General features: G+C 52.3%; 7 protein-coding genes across 7 annotated transcripts; 3 read left to right on the top strand and 4 right to left on the bottom strand.

Annotated features, from left to right (window-relative positions):
* Window positions 1-329: 329 nt before the first annotated feature.
* On the bottom strand, window positions 330-3,881 carry J4E78_005225 (uncharacterized protein; the record flags this gene model as incomplete). The annotated part of the gene is made up of 8 exons (XM_049365847.1): window positions 330-385; window positions 551-901; window positions 973-1,044; window positions 1,142-1,245; window positions 1,975-2,587; window positions 3,341-3,599; window positions 3,744-3,800; window positions 3,876-3,881. 8 exons carry the CDS (start codon window positions 3,879-3,881, stop codon window positions 330-332), a joined length of 1,518 nt encoding a protein of 505 aa, XP_049222562.1.
* Window positions 3,882-5,350: 1,469 nt separating this feature from the next.
* Window positions 5,351-6,064, bottom strand: J4E78_005224 (uncharacterized protein; the record flags this gene model as incomplete). The annotated part of the gene is made up of 2 exons (XM_049365846.1): window positions 5,351-5,957; window positions 6,006-6,064. The coding sequence occupies 2 exons, from the start codon at window positions 6,062-6,064 to the stop codon at window positions 5,351-5,353; spliced, it is 666 nt and encodes a 221-aa protein (XP_049222561.1).
* Window positions 6,065-7,183: 1,119 nt separating this feature from the next.
* On the top strand, window positions 7,184-9,348 carry J4E78_005223 (uncharacterized protein; the record flags this gene model as incomplete). Its single annotated transcript, XM_049365845.1, has 4 exons — window positions 7,184-7,688; window positions 7,807-7,972; window positions 8,032-8,319; window positions 8,367-9,348. 4 exons carry the CDS (start codon window positions 7,184-7,186, stop codon window positions 9,346-9,348), a joined length of 1,941 nt encoding a protein of 646 aa, XP_049222560.1.
* Window positions 9,349-9,701: 353 nt separating this feature from the next.
* On the bottom strand, window positions 9,702-10,238 carry J4E78_005222 (uncharacterized protein; the record flags this gene model as incomplete). The annotated part of the gene is made up of 2 exons (XM_049365844.1): window positions 9,702-10,150; window positions 10,205-10,238. 2 exons carry the CDS (start codon window positions 10,236-10,238, stop codon window positions 9,702-9,704), a joined length of 483 nt encoding a protein of 160 aa, XP_049222559.1.
* A 181-nt stretch (window positions 10,239-10,419) lies between these two features.
* J4E78_005221 (uncharacterized protein) lies at window positions 10,420-11,418 on the top strand (the record flags this gene model as incomplete). The annotated part of the gene is made up of 2 exons (XM_049365843.1): window positions 10,420-11,115; window positions 11,398-11,418. 2 exons carry the CDS (start codon window positions 10,420-10,422, stop codon window positions 11,416-11,418), a joined length of 717 nt encoding a protein of 238 aa, XP_049222558.1.
* Window positions 11,419-11,480: 62 nt separating this feature from the next.
* J4E78_005220 (uncharacterized protein) lies at window positions 11,481-13,290 on the bottom strand (the record flags this gene model as incomplete). The annotated part of the gene is made up of 2 exons (XM_049365842.1): window positions 11,481-12,600; window positions 12,653-13,290. 2 exons carry the CDS (start codon window positions 13,288-13,290, stop codon window positions 11,481-11,483), a joined length of 1,758 nt encoding a protein of 585 aa, XP_049222557.1.
* Window positions 13,291-13,719: 429 nt separating this feature from the next.
* On the top strand, window positions 13,720-14,471 carry J4E78_005219 (uncharacterized protein; the record flags this gene model as incomplete). The annotated part of the gene is made up of 2 exons (XM_049365841.1): window positions 13,720-13,731; window positions 13,779-14,471. 2 exons carry the CDS (start codon window positions 13,720-13,722, stop codon window positions 14,469-14,471), a joined length of 705 nt encoding a protein of 234 aa, XP_049222556.1.
* Window positions 14,472-18,311: the final 3,840 nt, after the last annotated feature.

Below are 18,311 nucleotides of genomic sequence, written 5' to 3'. Positions count from 1 at the left end.
GAAGCCCGGTGCCATTGTGTGTAGGGGTGCTATGTACAGAACGCCACGTGAGTCGGCTGTTATTGGCCGGCACCCGTGGCAGGCACATGGAACTCCAGCGAACATGCGAGGATACACCTGTCAATCCGTGGGCTGACACCTGAACATTGGCCCGAACTACGGAAAAACCGGGTACTACCTGTCAGTTGTCAAAAGATGCCCAACTACATACTTTTCTTCCTTGAATTTTATCACGTAAATGACGATATATCTTCATGATGTGCCATTTTTAGTTACTACGATCTGCCTAGGTGAGGCCAGTTTCTTGACATCGTACTAGGCGCATCGTTTCACACAAGTGCGCCAACCTTTCCAATCGTCTTCTCGATATCCGAAACGACCATCTCTGCATTGTCGTTTAACGTATAGTAAACTGTAAATATCTCGCCTTCTGCCATCAGACCTTTCATCACATCCGAGTCATGTCACTAGTGTAAGCTGCTCGCCGCTGCCAGCCCATGTCATGATCTCTCCCTCTGCCTCTTGCGCGAACGTCCTGACATGTACTCACCCTGATCAATTGAGCCCTCATCCCTCTCATTCCGCTGTCTCTTCTTGTCCACCGTCATCGAAGCCGTCATGTTGCCCATCTGGCGCTCCAAGTCTTTCGAGAATTCTTGCAACGCAGGTACGATACCGAAGCACGCCCTGCTGCTCTCAGCCACGAGCGTCCACTTCTTCGTTCCGGGCTCGCTGAGTGTAACCGCGCGGATCATGATGAACTCGTCTGCTCTATCGTTGCGGCGGCCCAAGGCGGCAGCAGCGGGGATGGAAGAGGAGCGGTCAAATACGTGGCGGCAGATGAGGATGGAGAAGCCATGGTTATTGGGGTAGGCTGGTTGGTACAAGTCGATGATGTATTCTGTTGCGCAGTCAGTATTGCAGAGTCTGCTACAGCGCCTTCCGGCAGCGGAAAACTGGGGAGTGACATACCAAGGACGCTCTGCTTGAGCTCGCGGTACAGATGCAACTCCGCGAGACGGCTCAGGTCTGCACTGTCCTGGTCTTGGCCACAAGTAGCGCGGTTTGTTTCTCGCGTGGGTTGGAAAGTCCAGGTGCGCAATCTTCACGTTCTTGAACGATTGCTTCTTCTGATGGTCACTGCGAGACCTTCTGTCTTCCATGTCGGAGACACCGCGGTCTGGAGACCGTACAGGGTCATTAAAGGAAGGACTAGCCATGGAGGAGGAGGGCTCGTCAACATCGCTAAACCTATGTCTCTTTGTGCCTTGGTCAAACCATACCTCGCATTTAGAGCTTTGATATTGCTATCAGCATCAATTGCAAAACCTGATAATCGTGTAACTTACCATGTGAAGCCCCCGCCAGGACATGGCAGAGCTCGAACCGAAGTGCACCGAGGCATGGGACAGAACTTCTCTTTATCTGCTCGCACAATGGCTTCGAACCATATCTCGCATTCATAGCTTTGATATTGCTATCAGTACTAACTGGAAAGCCTGATAATCGTGCAACTTACCATGTGAAGCCCCCATCAGGACATGGGAGAACTTGAAGCGAAGTACACCGAGGTGTGGGACATAGCTTCTCTTTACCTGTCCGTACGATGACTACCATTACAATGGATGTTCCTGGTAACAGTTGAGAAGTTGATGTGATGATTGATGACCTTTCTTTCGATCTGAGAAGCTCATAATTGCCCAGCGCAACATCTTGGGAGGCGGCACCCTCTTTGAAACGATGACGAATGCAATGTTCCAGTAAATCAAAATCAAACTCTGATGGTATCGGGAATTTGTGTCCAAACGCATCTTCGACGACGAAAGGGTCTTGAAAGAATGCCCAGCCGGTGTCTAATGCTCTTCTTGAATCCCGGATTTCGAGAACCACAGCATATATTTGCTGGGTTGAGGCACTATATGCTTGTTGATTAGTCGATAGCTCCTCTAGTATACATGAAGGGAATAGACATACAAGACTTTGTTCGCCAACTGCCCGAAGTCGGCCAGGAATGATCTGACCTCGCCGAATATGAACTGATGCAGGCCAGTGACTAGTGTCTGAATGTTGCTCGCTACAACCCCTTGGCTCGATACTTCCTTGCCAACGTCTGTGAGAGTGTCATGTGTGTCACGAATCTGTTCGGCAATTCGTGTACATAGTGCACCTGTATCCTTCCTCATATCCTGCACCTGTCCCGCGACATGCCGTATCATGAGTATGTTGATGACATTGCTGTAGGATTGGAGATTTCTCTGAAGTTGCACAACTTCCTCTTTCTGGAAGAACGTCCAGCCGAGCTTATCCATGGTACTTCTCAGAGCGTTGGATTGACTTGCGGGGCCTAGGGAAGACCCGTATCTCTCGATCTTCGCCCAGAACACTTCAAGTCGTTGGCGACAGTCCGCGGCGATGAACTTGATTGTGTCAAGAAGTGCTGAGGGGGCTGTGCTGCTGTCAAGCTGGTCTAGACCATCTAGGGCAGCCTTGAGCGCCTCAAGCTCCTTGGTGAGTTCCTGGTATTCCGATTTTGCTCCACCAGCAGATCGCAGACTGTCAGTGATGTCTTTGATCAGTTTGCCGACGGCTATGACATCTCCGATACCGACACTGAAAGGCATGCCCGTGCGATGTAAGTGACGCGAGGCGTGTCTACCCGAGTAGGTCGTGTGGTGAGTGCAGTGGTCGTCGCAGTTCTATCTGTTAATGGTTAGATACCTAGGTGGTAGAGTATGAGAGCACCGAACGACTTGCCTTATGTTAGGTACGGAGTGCGAAACGGAGAAAGGAAAGATTCGAGGTATGCGACTGCTGCGCGGTCATAAACAAGCTTGGTGAGCGAAACCGCCAGCTTGGGGGGCTGTGCTGCAGGTCAAGCATTCCGCCACCACTCCCAGCCTTGCTGCAGGCAGACTCATTGGGCACCAACAGCCTACATCACGAAAATGGAGATGGCGAAGCGTCAATGAAGACGGCTGGTTTGCGACTGAAATGTGTACTTAGCGACATCGACAACAAAGACGCCAGGAAAGCGCAGGCCTGCTGAAGTGAAAAGTGCAGGTGCGTCACGTGGTAAGACAAGAAGTCACGACTAGTTGTCCGCTCTCAAAATTGATGCCTGCAAAAAAAGCACTGTATACTTGTTGATATATCATACTGCAATACGTCTGTTATGCCCCATTGTCGATATGTTTGCCATCAACGTGACAATGAACACTGCACGAATCAATTCCCCATGGGTCGAGGCACTTGGAAAGCAAGCGTCCGACCTCCACACAACGCGGTGGTTTATCTTCGATGTCATGCTCAAGCTCCATTTGAACCGTCGCAAAGAACCTACCATCCACAACGCCTCCTATAGAGACGCTAGCACAGGATATAACACCTTCCATCTTAGCGATAGCTTGAATAACTGGAATGTAGGGTGAAGGGTAGTTTCCAAACGGATCATATCGGACGTTTCGTCGTGTGGTTCGCTCCAGAATGTTGTAAGAGACAAGGTTGGATGGTTGATCGCTGGTATACACAAGCTGTTTCAAGGGGAATGACTTCGTGTTGTTGCTGAGGGTTTCCTCGATGTTGGCTAACATGCCGTTGGCCTGATAGTATTCCACATCACGGTTCGAGCTATATCCATAGTATTAGTGAACTGTTGCGGACGGATCGGTTTATGCTTACCATACAGACCCGCCCCCAGGGGACGGGATAACCTCTGCGGACTCACAACGAGGCATAGGCCATACTGCCTCCTTGTCGATCCGCATGCTTATGATGATGAACATCGTAATAGCCGTTCCAGGCTGTAAACGTGAGGACTCGTTGATGATGTCAAAACGGTTCTGTTTCCTACACAGTTCGTAGTTCCCCGCGCTCACCTCCATAGCTCCTCCACCAATTTTGAACCGGTAGCGAATGACTGTATCAATCAAGCCGTAGTCGTACTCGGTTGGGATGGGGAATCTGACTCCGAAGGCATCTTCGACTTCCAAAGGAGCTTGGAAGAATGTCCAGCGTGTATCTACTGATATCATGTTTCGAATATCAAGCAAAACATCGTAAATTTGCTGCGTTGAAGTACTGAATTGGACCGTCAGTTCAGGTCTAAGCCATATCGTTATTATGGTACGTACAGGGTACTGCTAATGAGCTGGAAGAGACGAATCAAATACGATTTGATGTCACCAAAGACGAACTGATGTATGTCTTGAAGCAATGTTCGGACATCACTCAACACGGCTGCTTGGCTCACATTTTCTCTGTTCATGTGCTCAAGAACGGTCTGTGCGTGATGGAGCTGTTCGGAGGTATGCGAAAAGTCGATTTGGTTCGTTAGGCGCAAAGTCTCCAAGCGCTCAAGACTATATTGGGCTAGGTGTAGGCTGATGATACTGTGACAGATATGAATGTCCCGTTGGAGCTGTTCGATGTGGTCTTTCCGACCAAAATGCCAGCTGAGCTTATCTGATCTAGCTCTCAAAGCGGATGCGTGGCTGGCGGCCCCCAAAGATCTTTCATACTTTTTTACTCTAGACAAAAACCCTTCAAGTCGTAGCCTGCAGTTCGTGGTCGCGGTCTTGATCGGGCTAACGTGAGCGGATGCGTTCGTGTCGTCGTCGATTTGATGAAGGTGTTGTAACGATGTATCGAGTGCTTTGAGATCTCTGACCAGCTCTTGGTATTCCGATTCAGCTCCGCCTATAGAACGTAGGCAGCTGATGGTTTCTTTTATCAGTTTTCCAACAGTAATGAAATCCCCAACAGAAAATCCGAAAGACATGATTGTGTTTGATGGAGGCGAAGTCTGCTCATGTCAGGTCGTACATGAAGCAACAAAGGGAGTGAGTAGAGCATTAGAGCGCTTAAATAAGGTAAGTGGAAAGCGGTGGTAACTCCGTGGTCACAAGCGCTATTGCCAAAAACGCATCAATTGTTTAGTTATCCATCCTTGTATTACTTTCCCTCTAGGGTGGTCGAATGAAATCGTCGGAGAAGGTCGTTTATGCAGTGTACCTGCAGCCAAGGAAGGCGCGAGGTTACATGCAACTGCGGCACAGTGCCTTCCAGCCTCGCCATTCGATTGCCTGTTCGACCGTTAGCGTCATCGTTAAATCCGCGTAACACTAGATAGCTCAGAACGCAAGAAGGGGTCAATATGCACATTTTGGACCCCAAAAGCGAAGACAATGAGACTGCAACTTAGAGCTCCGCGATTGGCTGCTTTGGCATTAGCTCAGTCAAAGCGTTCGCAGTATCCACGTAGGTTATCAGTATGGGTGGCAATCAATTGATGATCTCCTGCTCCGTCCCAAGGCGTATGGTACAAGCATATATACACAGCGTAAGATCATCCTCAAACCTTGATCGCGTACCGCCTGGGCTTGTCGCTTTCGACGGTCTTTCCTGTCCTCTCCTTCGCCCACAACCTTAATCTTGACATGCGCTTTAGATTTGACGCCTCCCGCTTCCTCAATATCTCCGACTCAAGGTCCTCTGGCGTAAGCTCCATAGCCGCTGCCTTCTTCTTCTGTATCTCGCGATTCGGCTTAGAAACGTTCTTGTGTAGTAACTTCTCCACTTGCTCTCGAAGCGTCCTGGCTGCTTCCCGCGTGTCGTTTTGGTCAATTGCCCCGCCCATCTTCACAGAATCCCGAATCTCCCTTTCCCTGTCTTTCCTGCCCCATGGTTCGAGGTCGGGTGTCTCAGGCCAGACGAATGGCTGCTCCAACTCTACGGTCATGTATTTCTTCGACTCCTCGCGGAACCAATGCCGTGGTTGTTCGCGCGTATCGCGTACCGGCATTTGCTTGACGTACGAGCGGATGTTGAAGCATTTGACGTTGTAGGCGTGGTAGAGGTAGTCGCGGAGGTCGTATTTGGAGAAGTCTAGCGGGACCTGGAAGCGGGCATGGTATGGGGAGAGTTGGGGCGTGCGAAGAAACGCAACTGTGAATTTGGGGCTGGATCATGTCAGCCTTGAGCGTAAATGAGACATCGCCGTGGCCTACAGGTATATCTTGTTGCTGCCGAAGGCTATCAGCTTTTTTGTGATGGGCACGGCGTCCATGGTGGCGGGGCGATGAGGTCCAGACTCTCCAATTGCCAGCGGTCGCAAATGTTCCTAGGTTCGATAAGAAGTACTACAGCGCTTGCGAGGAGTGCAAAGCGCGATGATGCGCTATATCGACTTGTAATGGCTTTCGCGATGCTTAGAAAATGGATCGGGAGTTGCTCCGCAAACGCCGATGTCCGCCAAGCCTTTCTCAACTTCGGTAGCCTTGCCCACGACTTCTTCTATCACACCTGCTCGATATTCTGTCAGGAGTACTCTTTTGTCTGTCGCTTTACTTGACCGCATGATTTTCGATTTCAGATGGATGAATTGCGTGATCTTTCATGTGCTGCTTAGCCTACCTTGTCACTTTTGTTTGCCAGCCAACAGCTCTGCGCGATACGATCCAACTACCTAAACATCAAAGGTCTATCAGCTTATTATCGCTCGAAGCCTCTCTGTCGTAGATGCGCGTGGGCTGCATGTGTGGTTTGGGTGGCGTGCTCAACCCCTTCTAGCAGGAGAGAGCTCTCCCTCCCTCGTAGCAGGCCGACCGTGTCTCCAAGTAGTAGACCTTCCCCCTCACCTTTACTAAAAGGGTCCCTCTCGTCATATCGTAGATCTCTTCCATCTCACATCACTACTCGTTTCGTGCTCAGCTTATACTACCTCTCCGTTAGTACAATTGCTCTTCGTTTTCATCATACAAGCTTCCCATGTTATTGCACACGATTTCCTCAGTAGTCTTGACACAGAATGCGCTTTCGAAATCTCTCTATCATTGTGCTGCGTTCGAGCTCTTCTTGCATCACAGAGGAGGTGCAGCACAACAGCCTGGAGGCCTTCGCTGGCACTCTGCTCCGAAAACATACTACAACGCTCTCTGGGTTTAAATCAACCGTACTCACACACTTCCCTAGCTTGCACCTTGAACACAGAACGAGACGAGGTAGGTGCGCTTTGAGGCTGTATACGCATGCGCACTAGCGCCACCGCGCGTTTGCTCTTTCCAATTCAGTCACCTCGACCTAACTCCGCAGCGACAAACACCACAACACTGCCAATCCTCTCGCCCCGACGCCGCTACTCTGACACTGCTTCTAGTTCTCCACATAACAAAAAGAAGCCGCAGCGATGGAAGGACAGGACACTGGCGCTCTGCCAAAGCCCAAGCCCAAGCCAAAAAGGTTCATTCCGGTGCCCCCAGAGTACCGTCGCCTCACTCATACTACAGAGCGCGAGCTCATCGTCAACGAGATCAAGATCAACACTGGCTGCGATGTCATCCCCAAATGGGACGCTGGGTATATCACCCAGTTCGCCATTGCTGGACAAGGTGCAGGCGTTGAGAAAGCCGTCCGATACATTAACCACTGGATCTCTAACGCGCATATCAAGTCAAAAGACTCATCATCATGGGCGAAGACACCTGCATTCGATCATACCAAATGGTACTACGACAGCATTGAAGAGCGGGAGCGTCAGCGGAAGGACGAGTTCAAGGGCAAGGCACCTGAGGTATCAAGAGGCGAGATGCCACTGGCGAGCATCATCGTGTGCTGGCCGGAGGACCTCCTCAACGAAGGCGTCACTCCTCGCGATGTTTTCAATAACAAGCTAGAAGCGCTTAACGCCATTCGTACTCAGAACGAGGTGTACATAACGCTCCTTCCTACTCAGAACGACGTTTGGCAGATTGAGATACAAGGCAGGTCCATCATATATCTACTACATGCGACACACACTAACATCTACAGCCCGCGACATAGCGCGCATCGAAGCGGCCGAAGCGCATCTCATGACGATGATCGACAAAGTCAAAGCTGATGCTATGGGACTGCAGCATGTAATCAACATGATTCTTGATGACAAAGAGGGCTTGGAGGTTGTGCTGGAGGAGGCTGACGCGTGGTGGCCGAACCTGTACGTGAATTGCAAGCGTGAACTGCAGACGAGTGCTGACCTCTTTCGCTCAACATCAGTCAAGACCGGGTCGTACCTCGCCTCCTCTCCAGTGGGATAATGGAAACCTCCGGCAGCTTCCGCGATGAGATCATGCACTTCACGGAGCTCTCAAGGATCCAGCATTCGTTTCAGCTGGCCCTTGAAGCTGTGCGTCACACGAAAGGCGCGTACGATATGGCTATTCGGCTAGGATGCCTGGCTCTGAGCTCAAGACATATCAAGGAGGATAAGATCGGCCAGAAGTACGGGAAGGAGGTTTTCTTGAAGTCGATTAACGGACCCGTTACACTTGAGATAAAGAAGTGGTAAGTGTGTCCCCTCGTGAGGACTAGCATGATGGCTAACAACATAGGCTTGCTGATGATGCAGTGGGTTCGCAAATTCTGGGAGCACTCTGCACGGCCAATGAATTCCTGGAGCCGACGAAGTCTTCTGCCTACTTCGGTTATACGCCAAAATCGCTGCAAGGCACTCGTCCAATGTTCCGAGGAACGTGGGTGTTCACAGACCCCAGCAGCGTTGTTGCTCCACCGCGTGAGCCGGTAGCTGTGCGCCATGCTGGACGTCCTAAAGCGCCTCACCAAGCTCCTGCTAGTACAACCACTCCATCCGCAGCGCCGCAGTCCGAATTCATCGTTGTTCAGGTCGACTGGACTGATGACGAAGAGGGCTTGTACGAGAAGACAACAACCCGGTTCTACAAAATCGATCAGGGTCGTAAATCACCAAGGAAGAACATGGATATCAATCTGCTGGAGCTTGGAGAGAGCCGAGGATGGCACTTCGCCCTTGAGTCCTTGAATCCTGTGGCAGCGAAGAGCATCTCGCCTGTCATCACTGGCTTCGCTGATCGAGTCAAGATGAGACCCAACCACGATTATCGTTCCACGGAAAGCTTCGCTGAGTGGGATCAGACACCTACCGTCAAGAAGCACCTACGGAACGGCCGTCTGGAAACTATATACTCCTTCGGCATCAAGCAGACCTGCTACAAGGTTGAGGCTACTTGCATGTGGTACCCAGGACAGAGACTTCCCGTCTGGGGTCTCTGTGTCCGCCACTCTGAATGGGCTACCCATCTTGCTGAGCTTGAGCGTCTCCCTGTGGGTCGAAAGGCCGACTGGGGTCACACTGTGGCTACCTTCCTGCCAGATGACGGCCAGTCCTGCTACTCCAGCGCGGTTGAGGACGAGGACTTCGGAATGAGGAACCTCGATCTGGGCCCTGGCGTTGAAGCACCACCACGCGATGGTATCCGCATCCTCATGGACAAGCTGCTTCAGCTATCAGCCATCGTCAGTTCTGTCACAGACATGGGAGGCGTCGCTATCTAAAGGACGGAAAACCTGAGTTCCCTGGAGGCTACATTGACGTTAGGTCATCTACTTTGCATGTTTTCATCTCGATGTAGGCTGCAGACCTGTTCAGGCTCTTCCTTATATGAGGTGGTACCTTGAAGACATCCAAGGCGATCTGAACGAGCGTCAGGCATAGGAGTTCATTCTCATATAGTATCATGCCAACATGACAAATTCTCTACTCCAGTCTCGTGCCATGAATTTTCGTGGCCTCTTCTAGAAAGACCTGTATGGTCCTCCAGGTGTGCTTCTACACATGCCGCGTGCGGCTGATCCGACACCAGCTTTTGGTCTTCTAACATGATATTTGCGCATTACCTCGCAACACTTCAGCTGCCCTGCTCCTCACCCTTGCCCTCCTGTGCGTTCATAACCTTGAGCCTGATGACCTCCTCCACGACTCTGACATTCTGCGCCTTGCCCTGCACAACACCCTCCAAGTCCTTCAAACTGTCGCCCAGATCCTTGACCTTGCGCTCATAGAAGTCCTTTGCACTAGCAATGTCCTTCTCCACAAAGAAACCCGTGCCCACATCCACTAGCACGTGCTCATGATCCGTGAGTTTGCCCGGTACGTATAACGAGGATGTCAAGGGGACGAGGAGCGGTTTCGAGACGGTGGCTGGTGTGAGGCCTGTCGAGATGGAGTTCAGGCAGTCGCGGAACTTGGACTGGGCGGTGCGCAGCGATTGGAACGAGTTGGACAGGTGGGTGAGTTCGGCGTCGAGTTGGGTTTTTAGTTCCTGGAGGCGGGGGACAGGGAGAGATGTGATTTCGACTGCGAGGGAGGGTTAGCACAATGCGCGAAGAATTGGGATCTGGATACCATTACTTTGACCGGGCTGTGCGCCTTGAGCTTGAGCCATTCTGATGTCGCGTGGGCTGGCGCTGAGCTTCCTGGTGTTTGTGACAATGTAAACTTTACCAGGGGCAGGTTTTGGCGGGGCGGGTGCTTGCTGCTCGTGTGGGGTACGATAACGTGAGAGCGTGTCAAGCTCCCGAGCGAGCTGCATCCGTGCAATCCTTCACACGACAGTCTAAACCTCCATGCCGAAGCCGGCCCCTGCCGTTCCTCGCCATTGGAGCAGAAGGCCAGATGTACGACCAACAAAACATCCGCGGTTTCGGATCTTGACGAAGACGGAATACCTGGACAAGAAGAAGGAGTTCAGCATACCTGCATTCGACCCCGACCAACCCGCGCTCTTCAAAAAAGCCTTTCTGGATATACCTGCAATCCGGAAATGGTTTAAGAAGGATGCCTTGCTCGACGCATCTTTGACAAACAAGTGGAATAATAAGCCCAACACATTCAGATATCCGCAAGAGCTGAACACAGCGTACCTCGAGCAGTACGGCGATGCGATCGTGCCATTGGAGCTGACGCGCTCATCCCCCGAAAATGCCCTCGGAAATGAAGCCTTTGAGCGCTTCGAAGCCCCTCTGGCTCTCCTATTACAACACATGAGTGCTGCGGACGCGCAAGAAACGAGTTTGTACCTCGCGCAACACTCGCTAGCCGATCTTCCAGCGCCGCTGCAAGAAGACCTACCCACGCCATCGACTTTCCTATCCCACCTCAACGCCCGCGGCGATATCTACGCATCGAGTCTCTGGATGGGCAGACCGCCTACGCGCACCCCATTGCATCGCGACCCGAACCCGAACCTCTTCGTACAACTGGCAGGAAAGAAAACGATCAGGATGATGAAGCCTGGGGTGGGTCAGATGGTGTTCGAGGCTGTAAGGCAGCATATACGGGGACCGGGCGGAGATGTGAAGATGAGAGGAGAGGAGATGATGCAGGGTGCGGAGATGGAGGCTATGGAAATGGCGGTTTGGAATGAGGATGGAGATGGAAGTATGAGGAGTGCGATGGGCTGGGAAACAACTTTGAGGAGTGGGGATGCGCTGTATATTCCTAATGGATGGTGGCATGCTGTTAGGGGGGTTGGAAAGGGTGCGAATGCTTCGGTGAGTACAGTATGGAACTTGGCATGGGTGTGTTTACTAACGGTTGTACAGGCCAACTGGTGGTTCCGCTGAATGAACTGCTAACGAAGCGCACATTGCTCGAAACCAGGGGATTATTTCCCGGCAATCAGTCGTCACGACTTGAATTCGACCCTCACAGTAGCCTCTGTCCCGTCGATCCATGTACCAATCGACCGCGTCCCAGGAACGATCTCCACCTCCCTCATGACCCGCTCCATACCCATCTCCGCCTCGCTATCTTCAGAATCCCAGTCGTCATCTACGATGTCCGTCGCTGATTTCCGCACCGACATCCAATCGCCCGTCTCCCATACCAGTCTACACTTCATAGGCTTGACACCGAAGTGCTTCCCAACAATACCGAGAACCGTGTACGCCGTGCCGCTCATCGGGATCTCCGTCTCGAATACCGCATCTGTGGATGTCGCAAGGTAGAACTTGATACGGAGTAACCGCGCAGCAAGCGAGTTGGGGTTCACAGCGTTGACAGAGCGCTGAACATCCGGCTCGCCATACTCCTCACACAGCCACTCGTACCGCGGATGACTCTTCAGTATCTGCTCTCGCAGGTTCTCAGGCGCGAATTGCACTTCCTTTGCGATCATGGAGAGATAGTAGGACTCTGCGTTCAACCGCTCTTTCTCGTTGATGGGACTGTGGTTCAGCGTCTTGAGCTGCCCCAGTCGTGCAAGCGTAAGCATGTATCCATCATCTGCTGTCAAGTTCCGTCCATCCGGTGCTTGCAACGACTGATACAGCGGGTTCTGCGATACGCGCAGGCTTCGGAGACCTGGGAAGACGTGTATGAGTTGTTCGATGAACGCCCATGTTGAGATTTCGTTGAACGAGAGATCGACTTCTCGGACTGTGTTGGAGAATACTGGTATCGATGCCCCGGAATTGGTTATCTCGGAGATCTTGTTCGATTTGAGGATGAGACGGTGTAGGTTTGGGAGGGCTGTGAGGCAGGCCAGTGAGAATAGGGAGGTGAGGTGGTTGTCTTCGAGTGTTAGGTCGGTGATTGTGGGGTTGAGGGCGTGATGGGTGAGGCTTGTGTAGAGGTTACTGGATGCGGAGAATGTGGTGACGGATGGGAAGAGGTGGGTTAGGAGGGCGAGGTCGGCCCACGGGAGGAGGTTGTCTTCTAGCTTCAGAGATGTGATGCCTTTGAAGGCGTCAAGACAGCGAGCTCGCTCTGGCTCTGATACAGATGTATCGCGAAGACGTATGCCACTGCGCTTCCATTAGTAAACCCAAGAGGAAACCGCGTTTAGCGATAACTCACTCGACTCTCAAACTTCTCAACCCGGGCAGTTGTTCACATATCGCAGCTACCTCCCTCCACTCTTCAAAGAGATTGCGACTCAGATCAAGTTCCATCGCTTTCGGACATGCCTCCTTGACATCATTCTTCTCCCCTCCTTTCAACCACCCCTCCCCCCGTGCCTCAGGCCTCTGCATACAAAGCCCATCCAAAATAATAATCTTCAACTCCCCCAACTGCGCCAACTGCCTCCTAATCTTATCGAACCCAATCTCCTCCGCCGGCTTCCCATTAAACAGCACCGGCTTCTGTTTCTGCTGCACAGGCGGCTGGTGATTAAACACAACATGAACATCTGGATCCTGGAAGTCTTCCTCCAAAGCTTCAGACGCGTACTTTGACTTTAGGGCTTGCACAAAGGTGCGTGGTTGGTCTGGTTTGCGGGTTGGTCGGATGAAGGAGGCTGAGGTTGGGGAGGGGTTTAGGCAGCTGAAGTATTGGGTGCCTTGGTGTGTGCCGGAGTGTTTTCCTCGCGTGGGTTCGTCCCATTCTACGCCGAGCCAGAGGCCGGTTGTGCCTTGGATGGGGCCGTGGTAGCGGATTGTGCAGAGGTGAGCGTCGTAGGAGAGGCGCTTTCCTATGTAGATTTCTGTTGCCATGACTGATACTATCCTCGATGATTCCTTCTCTTGTGGTGGGTACCTGCTAAAGTGTGATGCAAACGTCCAGGTCGCAGTACGTGTCTTTTGTTTAATCTGCCATGACAGAGGGACACAATGACGTAGGTACAGTAATTATCCGATACAATCTCAGACCATCTGGACAGAAAGTGAAAGCAGCTCACAGACGCTAGCATGCGCTATACGAGGTGAATGTGTGGAGGCAACCGCGCACGTGATATTGAAGTGCAGGGATCAGGTACCTGGACACTAGCGTCGCACGCCTCCAGAAGTTCTGTCGCGCAACATCACTTCAGCACGACGACTTCTACACCGCCCAACACCTGACCGTTGCCTACGTAAAAGCCACCCTCTTTCCTGTCTAATCGCGACCAAGATTGACACAGCAGATCGTGAAGTTTCTCAAAGATGGATTACCAGGTACGTCCCCCGTCGCGAAGGTCAGGAACAGCTACTAACGTCTACAGAATCGCGCAGGCTCCAAATTTGGAGGTGGTGGTGTCGCATCACAGTCCGCGACAAATGCCGACCGACGAGAGCGTCTCCGAAAGCTCGCGCTCGAGACCATCGACCTTGACAAGGACCCGTACTTCTTCAAGAACCACGTCGGCAGCTTCGAGTGCCGTCTCTGTTTGACGGTCCACCAGAACGATGGATCCTATCTTGCGCATACACAAGGAAGGAAGCATCAAACAAATTTGGCACGTCGTGCGGCGAAGGAGCAGAGAGAAGGCAAGAGAGACGACGTGGGCCAGCAAGGACTGCTCGCGGGTGTACTGCCCAAGAAGAACGTCATCAAGATCGGTCGGCCTGGATACCGCATCACAAAAGTACGCGACCCCAACACACGCCAAAACGGCTTGCTGTTCCAGTTCCAATTTCCGGACCTCACCCCCGGCATCACTCCCAAAGTCCGTGTCATGAGCGCATACGAGCAGAAGGTGGAAGAACCCGACCCAAACTACCAGTACCTCATTGTCGCTGGTGAGCCTTACGAGACGGTCGCGGTGAAGCTACAATCTCGCGACATCGACAGACGGGAGGGCAAGTTCTGGTTCTGGTTCGACGAAGACGCCAAGGAATTCTGGTGCCAGATTCTCTTCAAGACCGAGCGTGACGAACGCTTCAGCGCAGTACCAGGTCTTGCTCCCGGACGATAGCCGCGCTCTCATAGGCGGGGCGTTCAAGACTTCTACTACTTCGGGAATTGTACTTTTAGGGCGTTTTGGCAGCGTTTATCCGGGGCATCATGACCATCTGTGAGGGGGGTTTACGTCGGTGTAGGTAGTCCCGGAACAGAATATTGGATAATGCAAATCTAACATGAATCAAGAAGTGCTTGCTGCCGATTGTCTAGTGCCAAGCTGCTCTTTCCGAGATTGAAATATCCGGCATACGGTCACATCGTGAAGCGTTGAACACGAAGTGCCAAGTTCCCACATGGCTCTATTGGCAATACTTGTGACTCACTCCAGGCAAGAACTCGCATCTTCAAGTGCAGATTGTGTTTGAGGGTTGGCCAGGTTCAGCATGTAGAAGGTGCGCCTGCTCGATCTTGGATGCTCACATGGCAAGAAGGCTTCCACCTTGCGTCTGCACCTTCCCTACAGGACCTCTGGGCCGAACAGCTTCAGCAACACGATCCACCATTGCCTTCTCACCGTCTTTCTCGCTTCTGCATTCAATCGATCAGACCGCTCCGTTGGTTCGCCACCGCTTCAAATACAAATTGCCGGCTGAGCTAAAGCCAGAACTTGCTTGCCGCTTGCGGGTATCTGGCCCTTCTGGTACTCGATCATGCTGTTTCAGTGATCAGCTATCATCAGGCCAAGAGCTACGTGCGACTAGACTGCTGCCGTTCATACATTGCAGTAGTGTGCAGGTGTTGGTATGCTCGCCTCCTCCTCGGTTCTATACTATCGAAGCATGTTTGATGGAGAATGACGCAGCTCCCTGAGAAGGCTACTAACGCGCTTACTTGTGTGCTGCAGCTTGTCGCTTCAAGTAAGACTTGACGGAGCCGGTCTCGGAACGTCGCCTAGCAAGCGTTGACGCCTGAGAGCTTTGCTCTTGAAAATGCCGCGAACTCAATACTGTGTACAGTTCAACTTTAGTATAATGCAGATGTTCAATGCATTACTGACGAGGTTCACACTCCAGGTACAGGTTGTGTCAACTGAACCCCGCCTTGATTGTGTTGACACCGAGTTGCCTTGAATCCTACTCGGGATGCGGATCTAAACGGCGTCAAGACTGTATGACACTCGAAGACGGAAGAGGAAATCCAGCCAGATGGACGCGTGGAACTCAATTCACCGCACTCTCCACCTCCAATACTACATCGGACTGAATCCGGTGGAGACCTCAACTTCATGAGCCTTGTTCTCTTGCTGTATGGTCCATCGGATACGTGGGTCTCTCTTTAGGTCCCACCGATTCACCTGCGGGAGTGGATGACTATCTAACTCAAGGCGGTAGGCGTAGGCTTCCCGACCTCAACAGACATCACGTTCTACTTGGACTCATCTCCGGGTCGTTCATGAGTATCATCTGATGCACGAATGGATAAATACGATAACCGCCCTGGTCTTTTCAAGCCCTCGGCGCAACTGGTAGCACCTGACCGTCTTTTCGTCGAACGAATGCTGGATCTGGTCCGATGATTGGCCACGACTACCTTAAACGTTGATGCAGCCTCGCCACGCTTCCCCACTCTGGAGTGGACCGCCTCACCGTTCGAACGCAGTTTGCCTAGGCCGATGATCTGACATGGAAAGAACGACAGCGCCCGGCAGGATTGAGGATCCGAAGGGGCTGGGGTTCGTCTCTAGGTTGCAATAGCGCAGCTACTCTCTAGCGAGCCTTGGGGACATGCCGAAGCCACTAGCACCCACTATCTTCATGATTCAAAATCACAAATGGACCATGTTGGAGCTGATCCGCGATTGCAGGCAAAATTGAAACATGAACAGTGAGCCCGTTGGGGACGATCTCGAACCCTATACTGGACGTTTGATTACACTTTCACACAGCGGACCTGCGTTTGTACATGGTGTTGCAGCAACATTTGTTTTTGCTTCGGTGTTGCAAAAGCCGATGAAGAAGAGATGTGCTTCACCGCTACGGTTGTACGACCCGCTGCATGTGGCTTTCGTACGGGAAGCCAAACGGAATCCATATCCAGTGTTAGCTTACGGGACATCCGCAGTTGGCTGCAAGAACAAGCACTCACCAGTGGATGGTCCTACCCTTTCCATTACCTCGGATTTCTGAAACGAGGTCTCGACGTGAAATGGACTCGATATCATGGAACGGCTACAACCGCCGTACGCCGCGATCTTCAATCTAACTTGAACGTGGGACCATCTTGGCGTCTGATGTCTCCCGAAGCTGGGATCCAAGACGGTGGATACAGCTGTCATATGATCAAGCAGCTATCCTAGCCTGACGGTAGTGCCCCGCCAAGATATGGACTAGGTCTAATACTTGAATTTGCATTGGAATGTTTCAACGATCCTTGTATTTAGCGCGCTACAGGTGTCATGACAGCGGTGTGCGGGTTTAGTAGCACGATGGTGAACGTCAGGCTGGTTGAATGCTAACGAGGGGTCGACATGTCGAGAAGTCGGAGCGGTTCTCGCCCTCCTACCCACGACATGTATGGCATATTTTGAACCATAGAAGAAGAGAGCCATGTTCCACTCGCGTGGTAGTTCCGGGTTACGAAGACAACGGATATAAGCGACTGCACTCTATCAACATGGCTCCATAGATGAAGACTGATCGGCCGTGTTGTTTCTTCGTACCCCACTGGAGAGTACCGAGTTCGGACGCAACAAAGGCTCTAGCAAACAAAGAATGGCAACGTTTCTAAATCGGTTTAGACCCTGCAGTGAGAGGCAGATGACAAACTTTGGCCTCAGGGTCTAAGACATGGAACAATGTGGCACAGCCTCCCGAGAACGCGTCAGGAAAGAGACGCGAAAGGCTGCGCGCTTCCAGCATGCCGAAGCGGGTGCCGGCATCGTCGGCTTACAGGAAGACACAGTGTGTTCTCCGTCTGAATAGATTACGTCTTGCACTCGCGTAGTTTCAAGAGCATGTCAAAGGGCACGGCGCACGGACGGGATTAGGTAGAGCAAGCGCTCAAGACAGGCAAGACGAACGGACATGGCGTTTCGACTCCCGCTAAGGTAGTGGCGCGAGCTGCGGAAGGGATGTGAGATATGGGTAAGGTAGCATGGTGGGGATCGGTTACAGCACGGGCAGGCCAAGGGTCATGTCGACATGTGCCCTTGTTGGTTCGGCGGGGAACGGGTCGCTTGGTGGAACAGATCGCCAACTCTGCGATGAGGGTGCTGTCCACACGGAACGAAGAATGAATATCGAAGCGTCCAAGCGCTGTAACTGGATGCGCGGGCTAGAGAGCAGTGTCTGGTAGGAAGCGATTCCGGTGCAATGGATCGGCTTGAGCTTTCAGCTGCAGCAGCTGGTCATAGGCCCGCGAAGACCGACGGCGCTACGAGAGGACGAGCCTCCACTCGGCCTAGGAAATGCTAGAGGAAAACGAATTGCACAAGCAAAGGCAAAGGTCGGCGATCAGCGCAGCATTTTTAGACGTCGCGACGGAGTAGCGGGAATACGAGTAGTAGTTGACCGATGCAGCGCAATTAAGTCGGGCTTCCTTATTCGGCTGTTGCGGCAAGCAGGAGCGGGCTGGGGTAGCATGGCGACGGGCGCTGGGGGAGTCAGACGATACGGGTTGATTGATAGAGAGAGAAGGTCGAATGCATGACGACGGCGGCCGCCAATGCAGGCCTGGGTAGTCTGTCTTGGGCGCGCTGCAGGCCCACGGGTCTAAAATCAATGATTCGATAGCAGCCTGCTGACACGGTCGCCTTGTCGGGAGCTGCTCAATCAGCAGCTGGCGGGCTCGTGAGTGGTGGGGAGTCGCTGGGGAGAGGTGGATAGGCAGCGCTGATGACCCAGGCCTCGCGTTC

Source organism: Alternaria triticimaculans (assembly GCF_023758025.1).
Source record: "Alternaria triticimaculans strain BMP 0046 chromosome Unknown scaffold_6, whole genome shotgun sequence".
NCBI classification, from domain to species: domain Eukaryota; kingdom Fungi; phylum Ascomycota; class Dothideomycetes; order Pleosporales; family Pleosporaceae; genus Alternaria; species Alternaria triticimaculans.
The sequence above is the reverse complement of the archived record's forward strand: the minus strand, read 5'-3'. Positions and strand labels throughout refer to the sequence as shown.